At 48.6% G+C, this 19090-nt stretch overlaps 1 protein-coding gene and 1 pseudogene across 1 annotated transcript; one reads left to right on the top strand and one right to left on the bottom strand.

The window, feature by feature from the left end:
* Positions 1 to 11870: 11870 nt before the first annotated feature.
* LOC124650338 lies at positions 11871 to 13634 on the top strand (annotated as a pseudogene).
* Positions 13635 to 15340: 1706 nt separating this feature from the next.
* Positions 15341 to 18527, bottom strand: LOC124647945. The gene is made up of 4 exons (XM_047187789.1): positions 18319 to 18527; positions 16033 to 16153; positions 15721 to 15925; positions 15341 to 15570 (listed from the first exon to the last, which is right to left on the bottom strand). The coding sequence occupies exons 1-4, from the start codon at positions 18525 to 18527 to the stop codon at positions 15341 to 15343; spliced, it is 765 nt and encodes a 254-aa protein (XP_047043745.1).
* Positions 18528 to 19090: the final 563 nt, after the last annotated feature.

Here is a 19090-nt window from a genome sequence, read left to right as displayed (position 1 = left end):
AAAACTTGCTCGCTGTGCTCATCATACCTTTCTCTTGGGGTTGCCCAACGAACGTGTGAAATACACGCCATCAGTGGCCTCCTCCTATTCTTCTTCTTTGTGTGTCCTTCTTAGAATAGAATAGCACATTTTGTAGCTGACGAAGGCTGAGAGTTGGCTCGATGTACCACCGAACTTTAGTGTAAACTTATTGGCAACAAAGGGTATGTTTGATTAAATAAAAATGCACTATTTGATCTCCGAGAAAAACACCAGGTATTGTATGAAATTCAAGCCAACGGCCAGAAAAAAGAGAAGCTTCCAAATATATTTTTCTAACAAAGAGTGTATATTAACAATGCACTGCTCTAATGGCAATATGGATGCATGTTGCAAAAAAAAAAAATAGAGAAAAGAAAAGTTCCGCTACAATAACCTATTCCTTGTAATAGCGGACCAGAACACCAGCAAGACAACACCAGAAATCCTTCTTCTTCAAAAAAAAACGACGCTTACAAGAAGGGAATAGTACACAAGCGCCTTCATCGTCCTAATCATAGATCATAGATTTTCATCCAAGAAAAAATTCGTGCTCACAAAATAATGCCTTCAACAAAGAAATTGACTGGGATAACTTATTAAGGTCGGACGTTGGATTTTCACCCTGCGAGTTTAGACTCTCATGTGTTGTCACTACCACTTGCTAATGTCGCTGATCCAAGTCACGGATCACCAAGGAAAAACCTCATCGCCACCAGATCTTCAATCACCATCACTAGTTATGAGACCTCGGCTTTTATGTTATTGTCCACGACTGACTTCACCATGGGACTAAAGACATGTCCCACGATGGCAACAGGCTGCGAAGTTTGGCACGCTCCCCCTGAAACTAAGCGGTTAGAAAAAAAATATGGTTGTGTGCGACCGAATCCATCTAATCTAGCAATTTCCAGGCATATCTTTCATTAAATTTGCATGCAAAACCTATCAAAAATCGCGGCCAGATCAAAGAAGACAAGTGTCAAGTAAATCATCGTCAATTCGTCATAGTGTGAAAGGGATCCTAGGACCAAATTCCCTTTATTGTAAAGATTTATGCTCGATTGATTACAATTTTATTATCCGTGACGTCCCAACCTCAGCTGCAGATGTTACAGGCTCGATCGATCGACAACAATTCAACAATCAACATACAAAACACATACGAAATGAGATATCGAAAGAAATCAACACACGCACGGCCGGGCGCCACGGCAAGAAGAAGAGGAAGAAGAAGAATGACGGTCGAACCTCGTCGTTCTCCACCAGCTTGGTGCCGGCGGCGCCGGCGCTCTTCACCGCCGCGCCCGGCGCCTTGGCCTCGGCCTTCGCCGTGTCGCTGCTCACCTTGGGCCCCTCGTACCGGTACGCGCTCACCAGCCCCACCAGCAGCTGCAACATTTCACGGATCGGTCGGACGCGCTCATCGGCTTTCGAGAACCGCCATTGTCGGCATCGGAAGGGGAGCTTACGCTGCAGTACGGCTTGTCCTTGGCGCTGTACGCGACGTCCTCCTCGAGGGAGTGGTGGAAGAGCGCCATGTACGCCTTGCGCGCGCCGAGGAGCTCCTCGGCGGACCGCGTGCAGGCGATCTCCACGACGATGGCGGCGGGGTGCGCCTGGTGGAGGACGTGGTATCATAGTCTCCATATATTAATTGTTTTGTAAAATCTCAATACGTAAGTGCATATGGTTGTAAATATTTTTTAGATAACATAACAGAACAATACGTAAGTGCATATTCCATATATAATAATCAATCAAGCAGCATAGAATGTCTAAAAAAAAGTTGATTTTATTTGCTAGTCCGCTAGCCGCGCCATCGCCAAGCGTCCAAAGTCTTAAGTCGCGAATATTCACGCGAGCGCACGCGCTATGTGTGTACTCCATGGGGTGGTTCTACTATTTTAGAAGACTACAAGAAGCCCCCCTTATAAAGTGCTCTCAACTTTCTTAGCCTAGCAAGGTGGGACTAAAAATTTACCACAACTTGTGTGGAGTCATCTTACACATGGTTGGGCCACAATAATCAGACATCAACAATTAGGCCATGGGCCGGATGGGTGGATGAGTTGTGTGTTCCGATCCGGTACATAATAGTGGTGCGCTCCTGGGTTGTGGCTCCTGAATATTTATTCTTTCAACTACACTTCCCACTTAGTTCCAGGTTGTAAACTAACCACACGCATGTGATCAGCTGGAGGTGGGGCCTGCCACTACCACTTATGTTGATTTTCTCCTTCACTCTCTTTCTTCTTCTATGTCTCTTTTCCACTTGGTGCCATCAATTTACCTCCACCAAAGTGTGACGCTGCTACACCACTCTCAGCTCCGGTCGTTGCAAGCCGGCGCCACAATTATAGTACGAGCACCATTTGCTTATGCGGAGCCGATTGGTCGATGCTACAATACAACATGGAGGAAACTGTGACCGCCAACCCGGAAAACTACCTCCGGCGGCCGATGTTGCTGCGAGCAGCGAACGACGTAGCTGCGGGCGGCGGCCGGAAAAGCTTCGAGCAGCGGCCAACGTAGCTGCTAGCGGCGACTTACGTTCATGTGATCGCCGGGCTGGCATTGCGGCGAGCAGCGACCGACGTAGCTGCTAGCGGCGACTTACGTTCATGCGATCGCCGGGCTGGCATTGCGGCGAGTAGCGACCGACATAGCCGCAAGCGACGGCCGGCAAAGCTACAAGCAGCCTGCAATGAATCTAGCAAGGTGGGACCAAAAATCTGCCACAACTTGTGTGGTGTCACCTTACACATGGTTGGGCCACAGAATTCAATCTCAGACTTCAGCAATTAGGCCATGGGCCGGATAGGTGGGGCGAGTTGTCTGTTCTGAGCTGGTTCATACTAATCCTGGTTGCTCCTAGGTTATCGCTCTTGAGACCTTGTTCGGTTCAATGGATTTTTTCCTACCGGAGCGTTCGGGACAAGGGAAACATGAGCGAGTAATCCATGGAAAAATTCGCGAGGTTCGGTCTGATTCGATATGGTTGCAAACAACTGCACTGGATCTCATTTGTTTGGACGCAAGCCCCGGGAAAACATCGTTGGATAGTGCTGATGGACATGTCAACCAAGTAAAAAAAATGAAAACATGCATATTAGATGTGTCTAAAATAGTCTACGAGCTGAAAGTCGTGTTCCTTCTTCTTTCCTGTACTTTGAACGCCCTATTCGAACACCCCGTTTAACGTGCACATGTGCGACCCAGCTGCAGGTGGGGCATGCCACTACCACTTATCTTCTGATTTCTCTCCTCCACTCATTCTCTTTCTTCTTCTCTTTGTCTATTTTCCACGCACACCATCGCTTTACCTCCACAAAAGCGCGCCGCTGCTGCACCACTCTTAGCCTCGATGGCCGCAAGCCAGCGCCACCATTATATTACGAGCAGCATGTGCTGATGCAGAAGCCGCCTGGTCGATGGTACAATACAACACAGAGAAAGCTGCGACCGCTGTAAGCCTGGAAAGCTACATGCGGCTGCCGGTGTAGCTACTATAGGTGACTAATGTTGCTGCAAGCGGCGGCCAACGTTCCGGCGAGCAGCGAGTGATGGCCATGAAAGCTATAGGGAGCCTGCGATGAATCTTCATGAATCTTCATGTGCCAGGAGGTTCGCAGTTCATGCTGTAAGCTAGCCGCGTTGCTTGCAAATATGTACCGCGGGAGATACATGTCCGGGACGCCACAACTACAAGCGGCCATAGCCTATGCTACAAAGCTCGCGGAGGTGCAATGTCGGAGCTGTAAAGGTGTCTTGCGTGAGCCACAAGGCAGTACCACCAGAGCTGCAAGAAGCGAACGCCTCCATTGTTGGCGCCGCTTCGTGCTGCAGTCCCGCCGTCGAGCCTCATCGCAGTGCACCAAGACTGCCATCGAGCATCGTAGAAGTACTAGAAAACCGTCGTCGGGCGTCATCGAACAGAATCACTGTGCTCCAATCTTGTCGTCGTCGGTGCCGCCTACGCTGCCGGGCGCCACCGGTGAAGTTGCAAAGGTCTCGTGCGGGGGTATGAAGGAGACGGTAAGCCAAAGGAGATGACAGGTGGATTTTTCCCTTCTCTGCAATCCGGTGCTTGTGATAGGGTCCATCATGTGGTGGCGAAAGCGAGTTGTCCCTCTTCTTCTAATCCGAGAGACAAGGGTTTTTTCTTATGTGATCAAACAGATGTGTAATTGCCATTCTACGTTACCTTCTTGCTTAACTATTTGCCGGTCCCACCTTCGCATGCATGAGATTTCTTTGGATGAACTTTCTTATGTGCAGAGACATTGTACGTGACTACGTGGCCAACTTTTTCACCACTCCGGGTGTTGCTTATCTTGTAGATAACGAGGTTCCTATTGCATGAAGTTGCTGTGTAGTATGGGTGCAGCTCAACAAAAACATAGTGCAACCACTGCCCCAGGTAGGATCCCAAGCAAATCCACGTCATGTATCTGTTTTAAACTGACCTGCAGATGGTGCGGTCGAAATGGGGCACTTGTGATATCACAACCATTGTTGTTAGTCATGTTCCTCGAGATTCGGTCGACATGGCCCCATGTGAACAAATAATCTACATACGTTATCCGTGTGAAAGCAACAATACTTTTGGTAGGACTGCATGTACCATCTAAACAAATTGATAAGGACTATATGTGCAAACAATAGAGGACACTACTACGAATCACGAAATCCATTTTTTAAAAACAAATATTAGACTCATTTCGAAGAGTTCATCGCCGCGAGGAAGTCAAATATGCAAACAAAATCTCATTTGCATTTATTGAAAGTTATACATAAGCTTCTCATTTGTGTATTTGGAGAAGGGAATCTTTTGCAATGAGTGGGCTGGCGGACCCCACAGACTTCCATCCTGATGCATGTGAACGGTTGTGATATCACAAGCGTCCCATTTCGACCGCACCGCTGTATTTTCGGTTTTAAAATGTATCTAGTTGACATGCATGTGTCGTTTCCTGCGATTGTGGTGGCAAGATACACGCATAAGAGTTGTGCGGTTGGCCAGGCAGTGCTGATTAACCTCCACTGCCATGCATGTGTCGTTTCCTGTGATACTGGTGGCAAGATGTACGCAAAGAGTTGTGCGGTGGTCCAGGCCGTGCTGATTAACTTCCACGAGAGGGCGACGCTCAATCCACTATACACGAGAGGTTGTTATCGGCATGATCATCGTGCATCCAAGGCCGACACCGTGTCCATGGCACTCGGGGCATGGTCTATTTTCTTATGCGGACATCACCATCTCGTTTCTCATGGTAGAAAGTCCAGCCATGGATGCCCCCCCCCCACCCCAACACACATATGATCGTAGATGGGGGACCCTTGCCACCGCGATAGTGGTGGTATATACAACAACACATGATGGTTTATAGCTATCACCTATCATATCCTATTTCATTATGCAGTCGCACGTTATTAGGTTCTTTATTATTGAGCGTCGCATGTTACTATTTTATGCTAGGTGATTATTAATCATAGTTTCATGTGCCATTTTGTCAACATGTGATAACGGGTCCTTATTTTATGCTTGTAGATTGATTTTGGTTACAATAGAAGGTTAGTCCCGAGTCCAGAAATTATCAGACCTTTTATTTCTTCCCCATTTGAACCTTAAAATATTCTCTAAGTTGTCTATGTGGCCATACACTTTGTCGCCGGCCAAGGGCCATGGTCATCATATTCCCTATTGGTGAGGAATAAAATATGTTTATCTTTACATCTGCTATGGTGGTAGCACAACACCTAGGGTGCCGCCAAAGGCAAAAGTATTTTTCGGTATTCGGGAGGGCACCCAAGCATGAATCTCGTCCAAAGACACGGGCGCCGCACGGAGACGCGTGAATGTACCAAGCTTTGTTTCAAAATAACACATGCGGTAGGTCATGGGTGTACATGACTCATGGCCCAACGAATTCACATGCAATGGGAGAGTTGTGACATCAAGTTACGAGATCAATGGAGCTAATTGATGCGGGTGTGTACTACACGTACATGCATGAATGCATGCGCATCACCATGGCGTCATCCACCATCTAGATCTCCCAACATCAACGTCCCAGCCAACGGCTGCCAGGAACAGGCGCCTTCCTAGCGCTCCCCTAGGTTTTGCTAAAATCAAGCACCACACTCTAGGTTTGACGCCCTAGCATCCTCTTCGTAGTTAGGGTTGCCCTGGAAGAACCGGCCACCACAAACATCAAGCACGGAGGACCCCTACCACCTTTGTGTATGGAGCTCAAATCACTTATCACTTATGCATGGCATAGTTCAAGACATTGTTATTTTATGTTGGTAAATATGTATTATCTACGATTTCATGTGCAACCAAAATCAAGGCTTGTGCCGCTGCGAGTCATCAATAGTAGAGATATGCTTTGCGGGTTCGTATAATTAGTGGTGCTTTTCGTTTATACAACACCACCGTTAGAAACACCGGAGTTACAAAATCTCGAATGCCACCATTACGCGCACAATGGTTGCATGCTTTGTGACAACCGCACCGCCACGGTTATGTGGGCCCACCCCACGTGACCGACCACATAGTAATGTTGGCGTTACGCATAGCGCCACGCCACCATTGCGCAATGAACAATTGCGTTGATTTCACACATTCCATCGTAGAGTTCAGCCTTCTCGTGCCGCTGGACACATGCCTCCCCACCGACTGGAATATCAGCAAGGAGGGCCTCGCGACTGCGCCCGTCCCCACAAGCGAGCCACTCCGGCTCCTCGTGTACCAACGCATTTCCGCGCTCAACGAGGAGGAGCACGCCGACACCAACTTCTCCTTTGACAACATCGTTAGCTGGAGGTGCGCCTGTGATGGCGTGTATTTCACACGTTCGTTGGGCAACCCCAAGAGGAAGGTATGATGCGCACAGCAGCAAGTTTTCCCTCAGAAAGAAACCAAGGTTTATCGAACCAGGAGGAGCCAAGAAGCACGTTGAAGGTTGATGGCGGCGGGATGTAGTGCGGCGCAACACCGGAGATTCCGGCGCCAACGTGGAACCTGCACAACACAACCAAAGTACTTTGCCCCAACGAAACAGTGAGGTTGTCAATCTCACCGGCTTGCTGTAACAAAGGATTAACCGTATTGTGTGGAAGATGATTGTTTGCAAGAAAACAGTAAAGAACAAGTATTGCAGCAGATTTGTATTTCGGTATTAAAGAATGGACCGGGTCCACAGTTCACTAGAGGTGTCTCTCCCATAAGATAAAAGCATGTTGGGTAAACAAATTACAGTCGGGCAATTGACAAATAGAGAGGGCATAACAATGCACATACATGACATGATAAGTATAGTGAGATTTAATTGGGCATTACGACAAAGTACATAGACCGCCATCCAAGCTGCATCTATGCCTAAAAAGTCCACCTTCGGGTTATCATCCGAACCCCCTCCGGTATTAAGTTGCTAAACAACGGACAATTGCATTAAGTATGGTGCGTAATGTAATCAACAACTACATCCTTAGACATAGCATCAATGTTTTATCCCTAGTGGCAACAGCACAACACAACCTTAGAACTTTACGTCCATTGTCCCGGTGTCAATGCGGGCATGAACCCACTATCGAGCATAAGTACTCCCTCTTGGAGTTAAAAGTAAAAACTTGGCCAGAGCCTCTACTAGAAACGGAGAGCATGCAAGATCATAAACAACACATGTATAATAACTTGATAATTAACATGACATAGTATTCTCTATCCATCGGATCCCGACAAACACAACATATAGAATTAGAGATAGATGATCTTGATCATGTTAGGCAGCTCACAAGATCCGACAATGATAGCACAATGGGGAGAAGACAACCATCTAGCTACTGCTATGGACCCATAGTCCAGGGGTAGACTACTCACTCATCACTCCGGAGGCGACCATGGCGGCGTAGAGTCCTCCGGGAGATGATTCCCCTCTCCGGCGGGGTGCCGGAGGCGATCTCCTGGATCCCCCGAGATGGGATCGGCGGCGACGGCGTCTCAGTAAGGTTTTCCGTATCGTGGCTCTCGGTGCTGGGGGTTTCGTCACGGAGGCTATTTGTAGGCGGAAGGGTAGGTCAAGAGGCGGCACGGGGGCCCCACACCACGGGGCCGCGCCGCCTCATGGTGTGGCCCCTCCGTGGCCCCTCTTCGTCTCTCCTTCGGACTTACGGAAGCTTCGTGAGAAAATAGGCCCCTGGGCTTTAATTTCGTCCAATTCCGAGAATATTTCGTTACTAGGATTTCTGAAACCAAAAACAGCAGAAAACGGCAACTGGCACTTCGGCATCTTGTTAATAGGTTAGTTCCAGAAAATGCACGAATATGACATAAAGTGTGCATAAAACATGTAGGTATCATCAATAATATGGCATAGAACATAAGAAATTATCGATACGTCGGAGACGTATCAGCCTACATCGGAGAGGCGGACACTAATCAATGCCTTCGAGGGCCCATATATACCTATTGGGACAGGGAAAACCGGTGGGGCGGTGGAGGCGGTTGAGACGGCGGGACTTCAAAGAGGTCCTAATGTACGCTCGCACCAGCGACGAGGACAGCTGCTGCGAGGGCGGCGCAAAGACGGTTGCTGCGAGGGCACCATCGGCAAGGAATAGAACGTCGAGGGCACGGAGGAGAAGACGGCGCGATGGACTGGAGTGTCTTCTACCGATGTCGTTAGTTTAGGGTTGTTAAAATTAGGTTCAACTTTCATTCAAATCTACGTGAAATATCCTAATAATTGAATGATTTTTTCATCTTAATTCCAAATGGTTTTCTGTTTTAAAATCTAATCGAATTCTCCGCGCACTCAAAATTCCACGCAAATTTCAGGGGATGGTTAATTTTAAGTCGGAAAAATATTCCCGTGTTCCATGGATCTAAATTTCAGGCTATGAGATAGTTCATTCATATTATTGGGCGTCACAGGTTGCAATTTTATGCTAGGTGATTATTAATCATAGTTCCATGTGCTATTTGTCAACATGTGTTAATGGGTCCTTATTTTATGCTTGGATATTTGATTTTGGTAACCCTAAAAGGCATGTCCTGAGTCCAGAAATTATCAGATCTTTTCTTTCTTCCCAGTTTGAACCTTGAATTGGTCCCTAAGGTACCTATGTGGCCATACACTTTGTTGCTGGCCATGGTCATCAAATTCCCTAACGGTGACGAATATAGTAATAAATCGCGAACTATTAATCGCGACCAGACAGTAGATCCCGGGTGTACATGACTCATGGACCAACGAACTCACATGTAATGTGAGTTGTGACCATCAAGTTAGAAATCAATCTAGCTAATTATTGATTCAGGTGTGTACCACACATACATTCATGAATTCATGTGAATCACCCTGGTGTCATCCACCATCCGGAGCTCCCAACATCGTCGTACCAGCCAATGGCTGCCAGGGATAGGCGCCTCCCAAGAACTCTAGGTGTTCCTGAAATCAAGCACCACAATCTAGGGTTGATGCCATAGCAACCTCTTCAAAGTTAGGGTTGCCCTGAAAGAGCCGACCACCACCATCAAGCATGGAGGACCCCTACCACCTTGGTGTATGTATCTCGGATCACTTATCACTTATGCATGGTAGTTTATGACATTGTTATTTTATGTTGGGAAATATGTATTATCTATGATTTCACGTCCAACCAAAATCAGGTCCCATGCCGCTACAATCATCACTAGTAGACATATGTTTAGTAGGGTCATATAATTATTGGCGCATTTCATTTTGGCAACGCTACCATTTAAAACAGCGTAGTTGCAAATGTCTAACGCCACCACAACGGTAGCGTTCTGCGATAACCACAACGCCACGGTTAGTGGCCCACCCTCTCGGCCGGTGTTGTACTTTAAAAGTTGACGAGACGAGATCCGGGCTAGACTTTTCAGTGGCCCACGGCCGGGTGGTCGGCGATGTTTAATGCTGCCTAGATACACACGCCGGTATCCAAGGCAGACCCTGCCACTTACCCACGTGTGATGGCATAGCCTCCCTGTGCACTAGCGTTAATAGTGTGATGAAGTGCCATGCCGTGGACGGTGCTACATAAGGCTCGCATGGCGAGAAGCGCCCCACAATCTCGCCGGTCCCTCCCCCACCCACAACCAGCTGCAACGCCACGATGAATCACAACCGCGAGGCGAGAAGTAGCAACGGTGCTCTAGCAACCATCTGGCAAACCACATGCGCATCAATTCACAAAGTTCGGCCTTCTCGTGTTGCTAGACACGCGCCTACCCACCGGCTGGAATATAAGCAAGGGCAACCTCGTGATTACGCCCCTACCCACTGGAGACTCCCTCTCCAACTCCTCATCTACCAACGTGTGTCCGCGCTCAACTATGAGGAGCACGCTGACCCCACCTTCTCCATCGACAACGTCGTCAGCTGGAGGATATGTACTATCTATGTTTTCATGTGAGTGTTGCATCGACGCCACATATGTGCCACCGTGCTACTGCTTGAACACCTCCGCCTAGTCGTGGAGCTTGTCGGAGCCCACCTTAGCTCGGCGCGCCGACCATTTTAATTACCATGAATCGGTTCATTTAAAATAATTGTGTTCTCCTTTAGTTGACCGAGCATTGATACTTTCGTGTAGCCCAGCTAGCAAAATAGCTATTAGCCTCAAGTATGAGCCACTAGTACTTTGTGTAAGAAGATTCATGCATGGAAATAGCTAATAGCTACGAGTTGTACCCTGGGACAACCATGCATTGTGGAGAGTCTCTTTTCCGAGTGATCGTGGGCAGGGACAACATGTGAAGGTCATCGCCGTGGGGCCCATAACCAGCCTCATCCCCTCCCCTTGGCCTCCATCTTCCCTATGCGATCTCGGGCATTACGCACTAGCATAGACCTCACCACTTTGTGCACTTCCCAGTGTTGAGAAGCGCCGTCGGTGCACTTGGGGAGGCATTAACATCGTGCCATTTAGATGGACATTCTCGCCACTGAGCCCGAGTTCATCGTGGCGCTTGGAACGGAACCGATCGATGACGGAGGGTTATGCCGGCGTGGTGGACTAGAAGGACGTACTTCGCCATCATGACGCTCACTCGTTGGTTGCGCGAGATGGAGGTTTGGCTAGTACTATGCTGTCTGCTACAGCGGCGACGGCCTCCCGAGTGCGATTGGGAGAGGCATTGGAGAATAAGGCGAAGACCGACAAGAGGTTCGAGGTGGTTAGAAGGAGAAGTCTGATTGTGGACGCGATACAGGAGGTACAATGCGCACGTGGCTGGCTCTTCACCGCGCGCGTGCGTCCGATGGAGAGATCCGCGGAGGCATGCTTTGCTTTGCTGCGCGCGAGAGGAGAATTAAGATCTCGATGGGGAACGGAATTAATCTCGTCGGCGTCACGTGCCCGCCGGTCCGTGGGCAACCAGTCGATTCTTGTTCTCGCCTAGCCTGCACGCCGCGCGGGTATATACGCCGAGAGAGGAGAATTGATGAATTAATCGAGGGAACGCAATGAATTAAGTTGGTTGTCCCGCCCGCGCGCATGTGGTTAAACGAATTAAAGAGGCGAGTCGATGGAGAGAAAGAAAAGCGCCGCCCCCGGCTGGAACACACGTACTCCTGCAGTCCTACTCCCGCGCGCGTGCGTACTCCTACAGGCAGGCGCGCACCACTCTACGCGCGCGCCAGGTGAGACTCCTCCTCGTGTCGCTGCAATGCGTCCTTTTCGCCGTGCCGCTGCTCACCTAGTAGCTTGGGCCCCTCGTACCGGTACGCCCTTCCCGCGCGTAGCACTACACAAGTCTACAGCTCGTATCCGGCCGGATTCCCAAATCCCAAGCCTTTCAGGTGGACGGACCAACGACCATGGAGATCACACACATCGCCGTGCTCTTCTTCCTCTTCGCCACCGTCATCCTCTATGCCCGGCGCCGCCAGCTTCCCCGTCGGCTTACTGTCCGCACCCCCACCCCGTCCTGGGCAACACCGTGGAGTTCATCCGAAACCGCGGGAGATTCTTCGACTGGTACACCGACATGCTGCGCGCGGCGCCGTCCAACACCATCGAGGCGTGGGGGCCCTTCGGCGCCAGCCACGCCGTCACCACCGCCGACCCGGCCGCCGTCGACCACCTGCTGCGCGCCAGCTTCGCCAACTACAACAGGGGCGCGCAGTCCGACCTCATCGGCGACGGCATCTTCGGCCGCTTCACCGAGGACGTTCTCGCCGTCCACCTCGGCCGCCGCCTCCTGCCGTTCCTCGACGCCGCCGCGGTGTCGGGCGAGGCCGTCGACCTGCAGGAGGCGCTGCGCCGGTTCGCGTTCGACAACATCTGTCACGTCGCCTTCGGCGTCGAGAGCTCAACGTTCCTCGAGTGGGCTGACCCCCAGCACCAGACGCTCTTCGCGGCGTTCGACACGGCCGTCAAGATCTCATTCATGCGAACGCTGACGCCGTCCACGCCGGTGCGGAAGCTCACCAAGCTTCTCAACGTCGGCAAGTCGCGCCGGCTGCGAGAAGCCATCGGCGTCATAGACAACCACGCCATGTCCGTCATCGAAGCCAAGGAGGCGAGCCAAAGAAACAACAACCAAGCCGAGGGCGACCCGGACCTGCTCTCGCGGTTCATGGCGGCCATGGACGAGGAGGACGGCGGCGGCGAGCTCGCCGCCATGTTCCCCACTCCGGAGGCCAAGCGCCGGCTCCTGCGGGACGTGGTCGTCAGCTTCGTGCTTGCCGGCAAGGACTCCACGACCTCGGCCCTCACGTGGTTCTTCTGGCTCCTCGCCGCGAACCCGAGGTGCGAGCGGCGTGTCCACGACGAGGTGTCCCGGTCGCCGGACGGGGACGTGAAGGGCATGCGCTACCTCCACGCCGCGCTCACCGAGGCGATGCGGCTGTACCCACCGGTGCCCTTCAACGGGCGGGTGGCTGTCGCCGACGACGTCCTCCCGGACGGCACCATGGTGCGCGCCGGCTGGTTCGCCAACTACTCGGCGTACGCGATGGGCCGGATGGAGAAGCTGTGGGGCGAGAATTTCCTAGAATTCGTGCCTGAGCGCTGGCTCGGCGACGACGGCGAGTTCGTGGCGGTGGACGCGGCGCAGTACCCGGTGTTCCACGCCGGCCCGCGGGCGTGCCCCGGAAAGGAGATGGCCTACCTGCAGATGAAGACGGTCGCGGCAGCCGTTCTCCGGAGGTTCAGATTGGACGTGCAGACACCAACGGCCAGCATGGAGTCGCCGCCGGCGTACGAGATGACCGGGGGAATGAAGATTCTAGGCGGGCTACACGTATACCTCAAGATACGGGACTGAGAGTGATCAGCGGGGCTAAGTCAGCAACTGGACAAGAAGTGGACTAATCGTTGAATCCCCGCGCGCGCACCAAATGCGACTAGTAGTCAATGTCTGCGGGAATAAGAGGTTTGAAAAATACAGTATACCGTAGAACCTTATCTGACCAGTATTTCTAGAAGAGCTCGCACAAACCAAATAAAAGTCTCGTCTCACACGCCAATACCTTTGGTCCAGATATTACTACTAGCTATGCCGCTCTAAGCATAGGATAAATATACTTGCTTAAATCTTTTTATGTGTGTAATAAGATTCTAGCACAAAAGTTACACTATATGGGCACGTAGAGAGTTCTAAAAAAATAAAAGTTACATTTGGTGTCACGACATAGATCGCGGAGCAGCATGACAGGCTCCTACTAAGGCTACCACGGGTCTAGAGCAGTTTGCGGCGAAACTGACAACTTCTCCCAGGCTACGAATGACGTCGTGCTTTTGCCACAAACTCGGTTGTCCCCTAGTACGAGGATGGTGGTGATTTCCTAAACATGTACACCCACAAACTCGGGCATGCCATCGAGCGCGGTGCCGGTGCGGATCAGAGAGGTGCACAATCTATCTCTAATAAGAGTGTTATTAAAGTCATCACTTTCATAGGAATATTGTTATGATCACAGCCAACGACAATAGGGTTACACACTCAAGTTCACATACATGACAGGGTCTCTAATACAAGGGAAAAGGGTATAAGATTCAGAAGAACAAGCACGGGATGAGCATGAGATGGAAGTCCTTTGCTTGGTCGTTATCCTAGATACCACGCTGTGTTTGCCTCTCCTCCACCTTTATCGTCACCTAGTAGTGCTTGAGCTTGCATAGCGTCCGGACCGAATGAGGCCTCTTTTGGACCTCCATGCTTGGGGTCTCCATGTTGTCGTTGCTGCTCTCATGTAGTTCTTCAGGCACCATCTCCATGTCATGTCTAGTCAGGATCGTAACATATCCCCTTCTTTACAACTGGCTTCCCTCCAAGCTGACGCAGCTGGAAACTTGGCCTTGATCTCTTGCTTGTCTTCCTAGGTAGCTAGATCTTCTGACATTAGTGTCCATTGAACCAACCATTGTTTTCTTCTGTGTTTGACATACTCTTGAGTCTTTAGCATCCGTTCAGGAATACACCTCTATTCATTAGCATCAGATGAATGTAATAACAAACAATCATGAGTGGTTGCGACTCGCATCAACTAGGGCATTATTCTTTTATAACATTTCACCGCAACACTTTTCTTCCCGGGACAAGGTGTTTGTTGTTTCATATGTTTCTCGTGTCCCACATTTCCAGCCTTCCAGGCGACCTTTGATCATGCAATCTTCCAGACCGTAGTGCGCTGGAGCAGATCCGCACGTCACTAGGAGAAGATCCAGACTTGCAGACCACTCGTTCTGTGACAAGAGTACCCCGGCAAAGAGGGCCCCAAAGTGGATCCACTCTACCTCCCAAGGGCTACATGTGTGTTTGGTTTGGGGTCTATCTTCATTCCCGTTACGCTGTCAGTGGTGGCGTTCCTGGGATCGAGACCTGCGAGCCTCAAACAGGCGAAACGCGAGAAAACAAGGCATGTGTTTCATGTACATGGCCACATGGGTTCATACGAATGCATCCAATGTGTGACCAAATTGTAATTTTTTTCAACTGTTCTTGAATTTACACAGCAATGTCACTAGAGCAATCTAGTTCACGGTGAAGGTGAATAACTAAGCCACCGCCAAATCTCAGAATATGCACATTGTCAACACAAGAGATTCATCCACGCCCAGAAGCAAACTATGGTTGTACATATTTTTTAGATAACATAACACAACAATACGTAAGTGGATATTCCATATATAATAATCAATCAAGCACATGGAAACAAAATTTATGACATTACTCAAGACTGGATATATATACAACCCCTACTTTCTGGTAAGATCAGCTATGATTATTCAAGCTAATTCCTGACTGACATACTTTGTAGAAAGAAGAGGGATATTGATCGGTTCATTGTGATGGCGAAGACGATGAGGAGCGATAAGGCAGACCGTGCCTTTCTATCTTGGAGGGGCAACTGAATGGTGGCTCGATGCACATAGAGCCACACTGCACGAGACGTTGTTCGAACCGGTCCTTGTCGTTGCCGCAAACAAACTTGCGACACCCCTTAGGGTGCAAAATTTCGCAACTGGCAGCACAAAACGCACACGCCCTCCTGTACTGGGAAAGAGGCTCTTCTGCAGGCATTGGATTATGTTTGGACCAACACTAACATCAGATAATTACTCCACTAACATATTAACATGCATGCATTACGGTAGTAGTAAAGAAGACGACGGAAGAGAAAATAATAAAAGGAAGTCAAGTCAGCACAGCCGTGTACGTACCAATGATGGTGCATATTTCAACGATGGGAGTTGCCTGTGGGTATTTGGAGGTGTCAGAGGATGGCTTGTAGTGCACCTCGGCGAAGAAGCGCTTGATTTTGTTGGTGCTGCGGCTACGAGCCCAGAAGTTGAGGTGGAACCACACCTGGTCCCTGAAACCAACTCGGTCTTCCATCAGTGGCTTCACAGCATCAAACTCGCCACCCTGCAGAGATTATACACGGATGTCATCCAGCTAGCTGGTGCAGCAGGAAGTAGTATTCACCATGAAAAATACTCGAATTAACCAAATGAGAAGTAGCGTGCACATACCTGGTGCCTAGCATTGTAGTGGCAGAGAGCAGCTTGGACTGACCCGATGAGCCAGGCATCACGCTCTCTGCGTCCAAATCCAATACAGGTGGAGGAAATTATGTGTTCAGAGCAGCGTATACTGACATTGCATAGCAGAATAACAAGTACAGTAAACAAGAAAGAAGAAAGGAAAGGACAATAAGAGGCATGCTTCCAAGACTCTCGAGAGCTTCAATTCACTGTAGCGCAGTTGTCAAAAGGCTTTTAGGCAGGCAGCTGTGTGTAAGTCTGTTGCAATGCGACCCGACGAGAGCATGCATGAGCAGACAAACCAAGGGCGAGGAAAGTTTAGTGTTGCTCTCCCCTCATTTCATAAGTCAGCAGCACATTATTATTCCAAGTAATTAATTGTACTATAATAATACGCATAAAGCAAACATCCTTTTAGAGCCATCATAGGCATAGGCTGCCTGGTGACCAACGATAGATGAAATATTTTGTCTTCAGGTAAGTCAATGCTCTGTAACTTGTGAGGGCAGTGACAAACAAATGACTGTACTGTACAAACATGACGTAGTAATCTGCATTTCAAAACTAGTAATCCTGGAGTCAGGCCAGTAATTATGAGGTGCATACAAGCCTTTACTAGCAAGCCATGTAGATAAATATACTTATCGATTTCGCGTATAAGTACTATAACATAATGTATATATTCCATCAGCTAAATAACCAATCAATCAACCAGAAAATGCAGGTTCATGAGCAATCACAAGCATGTTAATTGTCGGATTCAGACATCTAGTACGATACTAGTGCAACGGGGATAGTACCAAACAACGTCGAGCAATTAGAGCATAGTGCAGTATGGGTACCAACCTGCATCAAGCAATTAGATTGCAATTTGACATTGAGCGACTAATAGGCTCTCTTAGTCGCAAAAAAAGGGGTGGATCCGCTGGTTTTCTTGGATTCTGTGAGTCATTTCGTTGATTCCTACCAGGGCCAACCTCTATTTTCCTACTGTCTGACAACATGTATGTATTTTCCATTAATTGAAAAGTTTCTGCAAATTATAGTTGCATTCAATTATGAACTTTGCACTATTTGTGCACTTGATGTTGCATATATATACTATGGTGTGGTGCCTTATAGGTTTATGTGGAAGATTAAGATACCCATGCGAGTCAAAACTTTTCTATGGTTCGTGCTGAAAGGAAGCATCTTAACAAGAGATGTTTTATTGCATAGGGGGGGATCATGCTCGAAAAGTTGCTTGTTCTGTGGGAGCAACGAGTCGATTGATCACCTCTTCTTTTCTTGTCCATTAGCCAGATACATTTGGAATGTGATTAGTGTTGCTTTTGGTTTTAACCGTCCTTTTACAAACGTTCAGAGTTGTGTCAATGTTTGGTTGAAAGGCTTGAAGGGTTGGAACAGGAAGCTTGCGGCAGTGGTCATTGCAGCGGTGTTATGGGGAATATGGAAGACACGGAATCTGGCATGTTTCGAAAAGAAATGGTCTGATGATCCAATCTCTGTGATGTTTAAAATTTGCTATTGGATTAATTTTTGGAGCTCTTTGCAGGTGAAAGACAGCGCAAGGCATCGTCTACGTTGGCTCGCAAAGCTGGTGGAGCGAGTCGCGACTGAAGTGTTCAACACGAAAAGGAGCTGGGCTTCATGGACTCTCGGGCTGACGATGTAGAAGAAAAAATGGTTGAAGCTCTTCAAGTGGAGGTGTGTTCTAGATCAGCTGAGTCATTTTGGTGGGAGACATTACTGATGCTGCTGGGAAGATGATGAAAAGAATTCTGGGCTGCTACTGGGTGATCTGGAGTCACTTGGATGTGAAGTGTGTGTTAGTTCCTGAGGTTTTCCCATGTTCTGCACGCTTCCCTTTGTGTGCCCCAGACTTTCTCTGGTTGTAGTCTATAGGTTTAGTTCTCTGTCTTCCTAATCTTAAACCTGATGGTTATGCTGGCTCGTTGTGTTGTGGAGGTTTTGTCGCAAAGCACTTTGATTTCTTTAATGGAAATCGGGGGAAACCCTGTTAATAAAAAAAAAAAAAATATATATATATATACTATGGAACCTGATGTATGGGAACAAATTCTATCTTACATATTTCGGTGAGGCAAGGGTGTTACCGATGAAAGAGGCGATTCATTCAGTTAAGTTGTGTCAGGGCATATGTGCAATGCTGACAAGCATGCTTAATCGATAAAGAATCATGATAAAACAATGCACACTACTACCCAAAGTCAGATTGCGATGGGAGTGAAGGGGAAGGCAGCGTACGCGTACCCTTCTGTGCGCTGCTCGGGGATGGAAGGAGGAACTTCCGGGAGAAGTTTCTGCTTGGTGATGCGTCGTCCCTTGCGCCTTCGCCCGGCCGGCTGGAAGCCGCTCTCCAGCCATAGTTGCTCCTCACGGGACAGATCCGGCAGCAAATCCTTCAACGCCGGCGCCGCCCACTCTGCGGGTCCCCGAAATCCCGTCGCCGGCGAATCCATGGATGGAGTAGAATATTAGCGACAGAAAATCCGCGATCCCTATTCTCCGCTCAACGCGGGAGCGAGCGATCGCTCCGCTCAGAGCGGGATAGGGTTGGGCCGGCCCATTAGCGATGGAATTCGTTTTCCTTTGTTTTTTTCTTCACTTTTCTCATTTTCTACCGGTTTTCATTTGGTTCTGCTGGTTTTTTCCTCCAGTTTTTTTGGTTTTGCCGATTGTTTTTTTTGAAATTTCAAAAATTTGAACTTTTTCGTATTTGAACGTTTTTTAAGTTTGAACATTTTTAGATTTGAACTTTTTTTAAATTTGAACTTTTTTAAGTTTAATTTTTTTATTTGAACATTTTTAGATATGAACATTTTTCGTGTTTGAACAATTTTTAGATTTTTATGTTCGGTTTTCTTCTCAGGTTTTTCCATCTTTTTTATTTCTCTACTTTCTTTTTCGCAATATGAACAATTTCAAAACTAAACAATCTTGAAATCTAAACAAATTTCAAGTTGAATATTTTTAAAATTTGATCTTTTTCGAAGCTGAACAATTTTCAAATTAGAACTTTTTT

Source organism: Lolium rigidum, chromosome 4, assembly GCF_022539505.1.
Source record: "Lolium rigidum isolate FL_2022 chromosome 4, APGP_CSIRO_Lrig_0.1, whole genome shotgun sequence".
In the NCBI taxonomy this organism is placed as follows: domain Eukaryota; kingdom Viridiplantae; phylum Streptophyta; class Magnoliopsida; order Poales; family Poaceae; genus Lolium; species Lolium rigidum.
Note: the sequence above shows the minus strand (reverse complement) of the source record. Positions and strands in the feature narration are given on the sequence as shown.

Bases quoted from the DNA above. Each gene is read 5' to 3' on its own strand.
- LOC124647945 (XM_047187789.1), bottom strand. From the start codon at position 18,527: ATGGATTCGCCGGCGACGGGATTTCGGGGACCCGCAGAGTGGGCGGCG. The intron at 15,926-16,032 runs GTATGTGCACGC...TAATCTCTGCAG, and splicing joins ACTACAATGCTAGGCACCAG to GGTGGCGAGTTTGATGCTGT. The intron at 15,571-15,720 runs GTACGTACACGG...CAATGCCTGCAG, and splicing joins TGAAATATGCACCATCATTG to AAGAGCCTCTTTCCCAGTAC.